At 41.6% G+C, this 12,102-nt stretch overlaps 1 protein-coding gene across 2 annotated transcripts in view; it reads right to left on the bottom strand.

The window, feature by feature from the left end:
* Positions 1 to 11,046, bottom strand: part of igf1rb (insulin-like growth factor 1b receptor) — a 51,228-nt gene extending 40,182 nt beyond the window's left edge. The window contains exons 1-2 of one of the 2 annotated variants that reach the window (XM_070965903.1): positions 10,416 to 11,046; positions 10,144 to 10,261 (exon numbers count right to left, since the gene is read on the bottom strand). In XM_070965903.1, the coding sequence (XP_070822004.1) occupies positions 10,144 to 10,234 (91 nt within the window). In that variant the 5' untranslated portion in view covers positions 10,235 to 10,261; positions 10,416 to 11,046. Of the gene's footprint in view, positions 1 to 10,143 lie in introns of both variants that reach the window. The other variant, XM_070965981.1, reaches the window with a different exon arrangement.
* Between the last annotated feature and the right edge of the window lie 1,056 nt (positions 11,047 to 12,102).

Below are 12,102 nucleotides of genomic sequence, written 5' to 3' on the forward strand. Positions count from 1 at the left end.
ACTTCAGGATATTGTTGCTCTTGTGTCCAACTAACATGAGGTTTGTTGGATTCACTGTCTACTTTTATCAAGCTTTCATAAAACAATGGCATCAAAGGGAAAGAAACTATTCAACTCCATCCCTCATAAAAGATATACACACTGTCATATGATCACATACAGTATATGTAATAAAACAACTTGTAAACGGATAAAATGAATCATTTGTTTCACAAGTACTGCGACAACATCATTTTTCAAGAAACAAGAGCTGACAGTAAAGGTAGCAGCTGTGAGCCACAGCGGTGCTTTGTGCTAAATGCTAACAATGACAATGCTAACAAGCTGACGTCTAGCATGTTCACCATCTTATCTTAGCTTCTAAGCATGCTAACATTTGCTAATTAGCACTGAAGCTGATGGGAATGTGATTCGTTTTGCAGGTTTTCTATCAGGAACCAAAGTATTGAACAAGTTAAAATTTTGATTTGATGACCGAGATCGATGACAAGTGAAGAAATCACCAGTTATTGCATCATTTCAATCAAAACCACAGATGTTAATCTCATGGTGGCACTAGCAGGCCTGGAATTAAGTCATTTTTAGAGCGAAGCCACTTTTGCCTTTGACAAATACAAATTTATTGAGGCAAAATGTAGAACATAAAGGCCAAAACCAATGATGCAATAAAGATACATCATCTGAGATAGCACAGAGTTTATTATAACTATATCCTGAATTTTTTACTTTTCCACAAAATGCTTTCGAATTACCTTTTTTAATGTGATCAATTCATATAAATTGTTACTGTTGCATTTAAATGATAAAATAAAGTCAATAAATTGTCTATGGGTGATGAAGATTCATCTGAATAAGTTTCAACACCCATGCAACTATTAGCATTTGAGTCTGAGATCATAAGCACGTCACAAAAATGACTTGACACTTCTTTCCACGTTAAACATTAAACATATTGATGAGAAACTTCTCAAGGCGAGATCCCTGGTCTCTTCTCAGCAACAAGAACAAGAATGCTGACTTTTAAAACCATGTACCTCATACTGCCATAAGAAATTGAGTACAATTAGCTGATAATTAGCCTGATCAATCACAATCAGCAATCCATACCAACATACATTATTAGAACATATTCCATTAATCACAACAACTATTCCACAGTCAATGAATATCAGACAACCTGATCAAACTTACGCAGTTAGCTCGTGTTTCTGTGGTGGAGACAAAACATTACATACACATCTGAATTAAAGATTTCTCACTAAAATATTGGTTGGTTGGTGGATCACTTATAACACTGTTTGATCACTGCACAGCAGAGCGTTGTTCGCATTGATCTGAGTTTACTGTATCCTTTCGGGTTTCAACACAGGACGCCTGCCTGTCAACATCACTGGAAATTGGATATTACTGAATGCCGCTTACAGATAAGTTGGCACAAAAGCCGGTTGTAGACAGAGCGTGCTGAACTGGCTGTGTGGTAGAAGTGGCACTATGTCATGCCATGCAGTGAACTGAAGAATCATTTTTGCCAGAAGTGAAAATGTCTGGGCCTTTCATCAAAGGACAGTTGTCTGCTCTTTGATGTGAACAAATAGTAAAAACATGTATTTATGCAGTTTTGTGTCCAGTGTAAAACAGATTTGTTTACATTTGTTTTATTCTTAACCTCTTGAGTAGCTCTTTTTTAATTACTGAGGACTCTGAATCCATTGAGACCAAGAAATACATGAACAAAAACAACTGGAAATAAAATTAGAAGAAAAAAAAAGGTACTTTGAATTCAGTGTGGCCTCTGAATAATCTGAACCCGCATCAGGAAAAGTTTGGTAAAGCGTGATGGTGATGATCGGCAATGATGGGTGGACTGTTCGCCTCTCCAACTTTTACTCCCACCTGTGTGCTACGCTCAGAACGATACTTAGCCTGAAGCCCCAGCAGCACCCACAGAAACATGGAGGCCATTATCACACATCACTGTGAGGAGGATTTAGACTTCAAAAGCTGGAGGGCAGTGAGTCATGGAAAACTCACACCAACCAGCTAACACGTTGTCACACTACTACTTTAATGCTGCTCTATAAAGTTTTACTGTATGCATGTGGCGCATTCGTAAGGTTTGGGAAAGATCACGCACACCCAGCAAACAATTAATTGTTTCCTTAATTACAACATTTTATAATTAAACATTAGGGTTGGTGTTCCAGGCTAAATGAATGCAAGTAAATGTCATTTTATTATTAAGGGATTGCTCCCAGCAGTGTGAGCAATGTGCCGCTAGCTATACATATTCCCACACTAGATTTCGCACCCCAGGGCCATACCCATCACTGAATAATCAAAGAAAATAAGATAGAGTGGAATATGTAATAAACTTATCTTACTTAGCATAATAAATGCTGGTTTTGTTTTTAATCTCTCATCCATTTCCTGAGAAATCATAATAAACCAACGCATGCTTTATGAATACTGAGAAGTGTGAACATGTAAAACCAATAAAGCTCTCAATGCAGAACTTTATGAGAGTTAGTGCTGACAGACAGTACAGTTGATACCAAAATCTGTAGTTCCCCAAAACACGTGTGGTGTTCCTTCAGAAACCACACTGCTACTGAGGTGGAACGAAGCTGAATTTCCAAAAGAACATCCTGAACCTTTATGGTGGTGATGGACTTTTTCCCAAACCTCTAAATGCGATTTGACGGCACTGAGCAACATGACACATGAAAATATCGGAAAGGTCTATAAATTCCCAGCTACACACAACGCTCAAAAACACAGTGCCCTGACTGTATCTCTGACGGTCTGTGATAAGTTACTGTGGGTCCAAAACATTCAAATGACATTATTTAACTGTCAAATTCTGCTGGAGTCAAACATGGTCCACAAACCTAGCTTTCAAAATGTTCGTCTTTTTCAGCCCCAGCTTGTTAACTATCTAAAATATCAGTATCTTTACATCATGCAGATGGAGGCGCTCTAAACATGACCACTGAACAGCAGCTCTGTGGTCAGTTACATGCAGAAAGAGAGGCTGTTAGGACTCCATGACACTATTCTAATGCAAGCTGTGGGTAAGTGGTAAAAGAAATAAAGTATGGGAGAGTAAATCTCCTCAATCGTGATCAGTCACAATGTAATATTTCTGCTAACTGTCTCAGCAAATGTCACAGCAGTCCTACAGTGTAATTCAGAGAATGGGAAACCGTGATTAGCCGATGCATATATAAATCTTACTTGACATCTGGGTTTAAACACTGCACACAGAACATGAAGCAACAAGTGAAGGTGGCTGCAATACAGGCCTGACAGGTCAACACCAGGGACGACACCAAGCATCCGCTGATGTCTGTGAACTTCAAAGTCTTCAACTACCAAATCTGAAATGTGTAGGTTTCATCTGAGTTTCTGTAAGCTCGAGCCAGGGACCATGTATGAAAACATACGCAGTTTAATCTGATGCAAACATCTTCGAATTAAAACGGAGAGTTAGCACTTCTTACAGTCAATGTTACATCTCAGAGGTCTAAGATGTGCTCAGGAAACTGAAAACCAGCAGGGGAATCACATTGTAAAAAAAAGTGTGACCCCACATTTTATTACACATGTTATGCAGCTCAGTGTCACCTCACATATCTACCACTTTGTCCCAACTCATACAACTGTTGATGGTTTCATGGAGAAAGTGGCAACAGACACCAACAAGAACGGGCAGGCAGACATCCATCCCTGCACTGAAAAACACAAAAGAAAGTTGAGCCCATTTGCACACATAAAGTTGGTAAACTGGATTGTCCTATAATTCAGTTTTACCACAGTAAACAGAAAGTCAGCAAACATATTCCAACGTAAAAACTTTCCGCTGGTTGACCTCTTTCAACCCCGCTTCTGACATAAGTTTCAAAGCGCACTGGGCTGTGGTTCGCAGCGTACCAACGCACTGCGAAAATGTGATTAAGATGCCTTTCTTTGCATTTGGCATTTTAATTGGAGAATAATTTGGCCCTCACATAAAATGGAGGCTTTTCCACCAAAAGTGCTGAGAGTTTAAGTCTTCTCTCGAGAGGGAATGAGAGCCTTTGGTGAGCCATTGTGAAATGCCTTTGGTGTGATTTAAGGCAGGCACTGTGCTGGTATGACGGTTATGTCTTTCTCTGTAATCTACTTGTCAGTGCACACTGTCAGCAACCCTCAGTGAGCTGCATACCTGTTAATACAATCCCAACACCCGGGCCTGTAAAAATACACGCTGCCCAGTGACGTTACATCACCACAGCCTCGACGCTTCACCCTCTGTGGCCTCACTGCAACGCCAGCATGGGCATCCTTCATGGGAACTGCTCACGACCTTGCTCGCTAAGATGCCACACAAAAGTTTCTGATCATAATTTACATCTTGTGCACCAGCAGAGTGAAAATACCGATAGCAGGTGTAACAGCTTAATAACTCCGCCCCCGCCCCCCCCCTCCTGCGCTGACACATTTTAAACAGCTGAGTACACAAGCTATCTCTGCTGCTTTGATGAGCCTCAAGATAACATCTTTACTTTTGATAACCTTTTCCCAGCTGGCTGCAGTGCCCAGACTATCCACAGACAATCAGAGGAAATCCACTAGAAGCCCCATTAGACAAGAAATAGGAAGCAATACGTCCTCTAAGCTGGTGCTTCATACTCTGCCACTAGACTGCAGCAAGTGTGTTTACTCTTCATTTCCATCCTGTTAGTGACAGACTGCCCGAGGGGGGAACATGCTCATAAATACTTTTCCACATGAGAGGCAAGGTGAGAAGAAATGCGCTGGGAAGCTCTGGCAAAAGATCATTCCTGACAGATAAAACCTGTTTGGTTCATCTGAAAGGCTGGGTCTGCAGCAAAACAGCTGAACCTAGTTAATCCAAACCTACCAGCTGCCTTTTAGTCCTAACTGATACAGTAAACTAGCAGGAATGCTAAGAGTTTAGCCACACAAGGCACCTTTAGACAGCGCCACACCGGAGTGAGAATAAATGTAGAATTTCGATGGGAGAACCTCTCTGCTGCTCCCAGGTTTGTCCTGTGACCACTGGGGCTAACAGTAAACCCCATGACACACAGTTCACAAGCTCCTCACTCTTTCCAATCAACAGAACTTAGTCTGTTTTGCTTGCGAATGTACTTTGGCCTGTTCTATTTTAAAACCCAGACCCTGGTTCAAGCCCCCAACCCACCCCTCCCCAGCATGTCATGATGAATGGGATGAATCAGGAAGCCTAGTTTACAGTATAGCAGGAGACACGGAAAATTTTCAGACAGCAATACATAAAAAGAAATTCTGAATAAATATAGAAGCTTTAAATTCATTCAGTTTGAAGGTTTACAAGCTGACATAAGCTGCTAGCTTGAATATGCTGCCATACAGCAGTTAGTCACGAGAAAGCCCCAGTCCTTGCACTAAGCCATCTGTGTGGTGCCGACTGTTGCGTCTCAAAGTTCAGTCAAAATTTCAAAGAACTGGACTACAATCTATAATCCCAGCTCTTCTGTGGTTCCCATCCTTTTTCCTGATGGGAGGATGGTGCAGCGCCTCAGGGTCCGACAAATCCAATGGCCCAATGGACAGTAAAATTTATGCAGGGCTAGCTGATTGGCCAGTTACTGGCCTGAACTGGCCAAACATACGTAGTCTTTCCCACCCTAGTGCCATTCATCCATCATTCATTCAAAAGCAGGCGCACGTCACTTCTCTGCTGAAAACAGCACTATAAAAGTGTTGGCCGAGTTGAAAAAACTACTGGCATCATGGCTAAAAGCTGCTGCATCGCATTTTGCACATCAAAATGTTAAGAATACTCTTTAAATTCCCCACAGAGCAAAGGTCAGTTAAAGAAGATATCTGTGGCTTCAAGCCATCTGCAGAGAGGATGAGAATGGTCGACTGTGGGACCTGGCCAGTCAATCCGGGTACGTCTATGGCAAACGCTTCATCACAGGTTAGTTAGTAATGTTACTGAGTAACTCACATGTGCTGGTTGTGCCTACAGATCAACAAGAATAAAAAAAGAGTCTGAGCGATGGTGTAACTAAAGTTTGGTCTGTGAAAAAACAGGGTCCTAGCATAAAACACCTGCTTTTTGAATGGGGTTTGGTTTTATCCTCTGTCCCTTTCAAACAATGCAAGGAGCAGAGGGTATTTTAACTCACATGAATTGAGGGGACATACCTTGTAATAATGAGCACTGTAAACATCATGAAGCAACAAACGAAGTGGGGTTAAACCCGACCTGTTTTGTACTTCTCTAGGCTCGACTGGCTGGCTTTATAATTTGGGCTTTGGGCTGGAAAGCTTTACAGTTTTCTTATTATATGGCTTTACCACCAAAGCAGAGGGGCTGGTTTCACCCAAAAAGGGGCGGAGGATTAACAAAAAAGGCAAAGCACCTCCATATCCAGCTATCAACTATACATACTGAGCAGCGTCATACTTACTGGTACTTAGAAAAAAATGTCCATGCGAGATACAAGGCTATGAAAAGAAAGAGGGGCAAGATCGGAGAGTACTGACACCAGAGGATGGAGAAGCAACACAGCCTACCACAACATTAAGTCGTGATGGTCAACTAGCTGCCCGCCAAAGCTTCGCACCTGGCCTGTAGAATTTTTTTATCTAAAAATTCCAAAACTGCACACATAAACATTAGTCAAGAGGCCCAGTCCATCCTGTGAGTGTTCACTGATTAGCTTGCCAGGGCCTAGCAACAAGCCAAAATGTCCATAATTCACAATTAGCCCATTCTAGAGAATGGGAGTATTTTCCAACTCCATCCTCTCTATTTGTGGACCCACCATCACACTGCTCGGCTCTCAGACTGACCATTCCCTGGAGCCGACAGCAGTGCATTGGATGGACTATAGGTGATAATTTCACGGTTGTTGGAGAATCACCAAGTTTGTCTATTAGATGGAAGAGGTGTCATTCAATTTAATTTTTGTTGGTGAACTACTGTATTGTGTCTCAAACTGAGTATTTCTGTTTGCTTCCTAGGATCCTGAAGAACTTGTTTTTTGTTGAGATTAGGACTCATTCATTGGCAGTCGAACTGTGGGTCTTGTATTTAGCATAACTGCCTCCTGGACTGAGGTCTGAGAGCATTTTCTAGTCCAGAATCTTGTTACCGTGATGAATTTCTATATGTTTAAGAGTTTGTTCGCACTGATATAGGTTCATAAAAATAACATTATTTAAGACAGTGAAAATAACACGCTGTTTAAGTCTAAATTTTTTTATTTATTTTGAAAGTCCGGTCCTCTCAGTGTCTGCTTAGACAAATTCCACGCCCCTCAGTTTGCAGAAGCTGAGTCCCAGCACAGAAGCAAAGTCTACTCTACTAAAAGAAGGCCCACCCAAATTAATCAATATCAGTTCAAATGTCAGCTATATTTTGAATATTTTCACTGCTTTGCCTTGCCGCCAGACAGTCCTTTTCTTTGGCACTACATTTTCTCAACCATAGAACTTCCGTATTTGTTCGTATTGAGTCCAACTGTGGCTCACAGCAGCAACGACGAGATGTCATTTACTGTGAAGACAAGAGGATACCTTTATGAACCAGAGAATACAGAAGAAGCATTTTTGCAGATGAACACTGAAAGAGCCGAAAGAGAGAGAGAGAGGAAACTTGTATGGAAACCACATTTCTTTACTGGTTATTTGGTAAGTCATTTCACTTATTTGTAGCTATTTAGCACTATGTTACCCAATGGTAATAGTCAATGAAAGTGATGTTGTTTGACAAGTTTGCAGTTGGTGTCAACATGTCCTGGAAGACTTCAATGTCCCAGACAAATCAGAGGAATTCTGGTCGAATAGGATCTCATTATGAACCTTATTTTTCCATGTTTTTCCTTTTTGTCCAAGTGACTAATGGAGACAACAATTTTTGAAGTTTTTTCAGTACTGAACGAGAGCGCAGCAGTCGGCAGCCATGAAACATGCTGCAGTTTCCCTCCAGGTGTTTGTTTTCGTCATGAGAAGTGTCTGACGACATCATGGACAGGATCCCGACAAAAATACTGTCTTGTTAAAAAGTAAGATCCGTTTTGTTTAACCTGAAACAGCTGTTACATCGCTCGGCCCAAAGCCACCAGACTCCATTCACAAAAACAGTAATTCTATCATCGTAAAACGCTCTTCATTCAAACCTGACAAAAACAAAATGAATCTCAACGAAACCTTCTTGGTTTGTTTTTTCACTATTCGAACAATCATCACTAATTCCGAATTGGCTAAAACAAACTCTTTCTTCACAGAATCGGGCGAGAACCAAGAGAGAGAGGGCGAACATCAGAGAAGCCATGGGGGAAACAGTGCCTGGAGCTAGATTGTTTTCCCATCTAAATTACAACATTATTGGCCAATAGAAACTGGTTTTGGGACTCTGTCCATCATGCAGTGCTGTCAATGCAGCCTCTGCGGTGGAGCTGCTCTTTCCCCCACATTCAAATGTTAACGTTCACAATCAAATGTATGGATTTTTTTTAACAATTTCAATAGAAATTTGAATTTAGAATATTCATTGACAGCCCTACTGAGAACCCAAGGCCATGCTGTGGTAGCGACTTGTCAATCACAAGGCTGCCAGACCAAAATTTACAAAATGAACGTCAAGCTGTATTGAGGAAGACTTGCAGCTGGTGACTGATACCATAACCTCACCAGCACAGTGTTTACTAAGGTAATAAATCAAGTGAGAAGCACAGTCATTTTCTCATAAGCACACATACAGTCTGACTTCTTGCTGGAACCAGTGGAGTCGCCCCATGCTGACCATAAGAAAGAATGCTATTCATACTGTCTATATGCCATATTGTTCTTTGTCTCACTCAGGAAAAATGCTGTCAGACACCACCAAGATCAAAGTATTCCCAAGTTTGTATAGTAAAATAGAATAAATGACTTTGTACTGCCACAAAAAAGCTGCGTCACCTTTGGACAAATAGCATTCAATGCTGTGGTTTCAGTCTTAAGGTGGAATTATTAAAGTTTACAGCCTCATTCAGACACACCTGCACACAAAGGAAGGCTTAAAGGTGAAAGTCAAGGTTGTGTTTTCTTCACTCAACTTGGGTCTACGTTGTCTCATCAGAAACCTTGAAATGTTCCTAAAATATGACTGAAAATACTTAAACTTTTCCACAGTGTTAAATTCAACCAAGTCCTTAACCCACACATCTTCACATCACTGACAAACATCTCCTGTGACCCACAACAGCTAAAAAAAATAAATAAATATGTGTTTATGTGTGCCTGTTTATTTTGTGTGGAAATGTCTAATCTATTACAGCACACACAGAGGTTATCTGTCGAGGCTGTTAGCACAAGCAGTGACAACTAACTTGTGTTAACACTGTTTGTGGCACTTTTTCCCACTTCAGTAAGACAACAATGCCTCACATTTTTGGATGTAGAAGAAGACAAGCCCGACTAAACTCAATAACCCAACTTCGTAATTCACAAATCCTATTTCTGTTTGTGGTTTTCTGTTGAGATCACAGATCCCTTCCACTTTTTGTTGATTCTTAATTCACCACACTGTGACTCACACTTGACAATGTGGTGTATATATAGCTTGACGGACTCTCTCCATTGGCTGAGTCATGGTAAAGTATTAACCAACACACTTATACAGACTCATTTCTGTGCTGTGTTTTAAAACCAAATTACAAGATTACAACTAAACTTCCTACAATCCCCAAAGCAGTATTTCCCATCACCAAGTTCCCTGCACTTGTTTGCACTACTAACATATTAAATGTTTTTCCCACGAAGAAAAAAATATATTTTCCTCCATACACCCATAGTACTACACTGTGTGATACACCATTTCCACGCAGTAAGTAATGTACATTCTTCTCCTCTGTCATTCTGCGGCCGCATCACTGCACTGTGACACACCATGTCTTCTTCTGTATAAACAACACACTTGCCTCTTCCCACACGGACACCTTACATGCAAATGAACTGCCTACAAAACATTATCTCTGATGTGCTATACACCTGTATGCAATGCATAAAGTAAAAGCTGGTGTTTCCACTGTAAATGAACAACAGTGGAACGTGGAAAAGGCTGTTTCCCCGTGTGTGGTGGTGTGTAGCGGCGTTACTTACTCTCTGCGGTGGCGGGCCGGAGGCAGGACGACAGACCCAGCATCAGACCCCAAAACAAGGTCAAGCGGCTCCTTTCCATTCGAGACCTCATTCCTGGATGATCAAATCCCTCCAAATCCTGTAAATAAATGCGTTGAGTGGAGGAAACGTGGGTAAAACCTGGTCAAATTATTAAACGAAGCTTTTTAATCTCCAGCCAGCACCTTTTAGCTGTTAGCCGGCTAATGGAGCTAATAGCTACTACATGCAGGCTAGCAGGGTAGCTCTCTCACGTTTCCTAATGGGAGTCCAATCGTGCTCCAAAATCACCGATTTGTTCCTCTAGCCAGTAAATATCTATTCATAGTTTCACGGTTTATTCCTGCCGAAAACAACGCCGCGCTGATGTGTGTAATAAAACCAATGCGGCTAAACTAGCGGTGGGGATTCCTCTGTAATCCGCATCTTCACACTCCATATCTGGAGGAAAAAACCTTCAACGTCCCGCTGCTGGAGGATCCCGAGAAGGCAGAAAACGGGTCAAACCCTCTTCAAATTAGGATGGGAAGAGACCGTCCATGGCATATAATAACATACTAAATCGATATACAGCCTTTGCGTGAACGACACGACGCTGGTTTCCGAAATATCCAGGATAAAATCTGGTTTCAGACCGCAGCCTCCTTCTTCTCCTCCTCCTCCTCCTTCTCCTCCTCCTCTTCAGCCGCTCATCATGCACACACACACCGCGTTGTTGTGGTAGCTGCAATTCACCTTCATATCAACCGAAAATGGAGTATTTGACCTTACTGCTCCGAGTCGGGTCAAGTCCTTTGGTTATCAAATGCCCTCCGTCGATCGGTGGCTGAACAGGAAGCGTAGTTAGACAGATTAATGTACAGGTACATACACCGTCTCCTTCGATCAGTCTGCAGTCTGCCGTGTTCACTATAAACACGGCGCCGTGCGCAGAGATCGTCTCTGTTTCAAAAGATGAATCACTCCTGCTCCTGCCCCGCCTTCCAGTCTGTGGAAGTGGGCGTCGCTCTTACTGCAATTTAGCCACCATGGGAGAGCAGTTGCCATAGTGACTGGTCTGGTACTCGTCACAGGACGGGCAGTTCTATGTCTCTGTGTTAACAGTGTCGTTGACAGAATAAACTGTAGTGTTTACACCACATGTCATTACTTTATCATCATCATCATGTACAACAGAGGGCCGTTTCACTGCGTCATCTTTCCTTCTACATTCACACCAGACGCTGAGACAGGGGCTGGAAAATGGACCGTCATTAATCCATCAGTAGCCAACAAACAAAAGTCGCCTACTTTCCAGTTTGACCAGCTCATCGTTTTGTGTAGTTCTTCGTAAAGGCAAACACCGTCTACATAACGGTTCATAAATGTAGACAGAGTGAGACCTCTGTACTTCCTTCTGTCTGTTCACCGCCGTAGCGACTCCGTTTACGACGCGGTGTGAAGGAAATCGGGGATGCTGATCCAGGATCGGGCTTGTTTTGCTTCTCACGAATACACAGCGGAGGTCCGCCTATACAACGATCGTGTCTGTCTGCACCACCTGTAATGTTAAATGCCATCATTGCCTATATTCGTTTACCGACAAATGTCTGTATTATGTCCGTATTATTGTTATCTAGATTGTAAAACGTGGCCGTAGTTTTTTTTCGTTATGATATGATATTAACCTATATATTAAACTTTCTTTAATGTACTGTAATGGAATTCATATTTCAATAATTTAATAACATGTAAACAACCACATTGTTCTTAAGCCTGGGCTTAAAAAAACAAGACACATTTTTTAAACGTCTTTACTGAAAAGAGATATTGAATATGGATGATTTTTACAGAATAAACATCCAACATTTGGGGAAATTAGCCTCTCAAACGCATCTCATCATGTAGTCATGTCTTGTGCAGTTTGGTAGTAATTCATACAACACCGGTTTCCTCTGAAAT

Source organism: Chaetodon trifascialis, chromosome 1, assembly GCF_039877785.1.
Source record: "Chaetodon trifascialis isolate fChaTrf1 chromosome 1, fChaTrf1.hap1, whole genome shotgun sequence".
Taxonomy (NCBI): Eukaryota; Metazoa; Chordata; class Actinopteri; order Chaetodontiformes; family Chaetodontidae; genus Chaetodon; species Chaetodon trifascialis.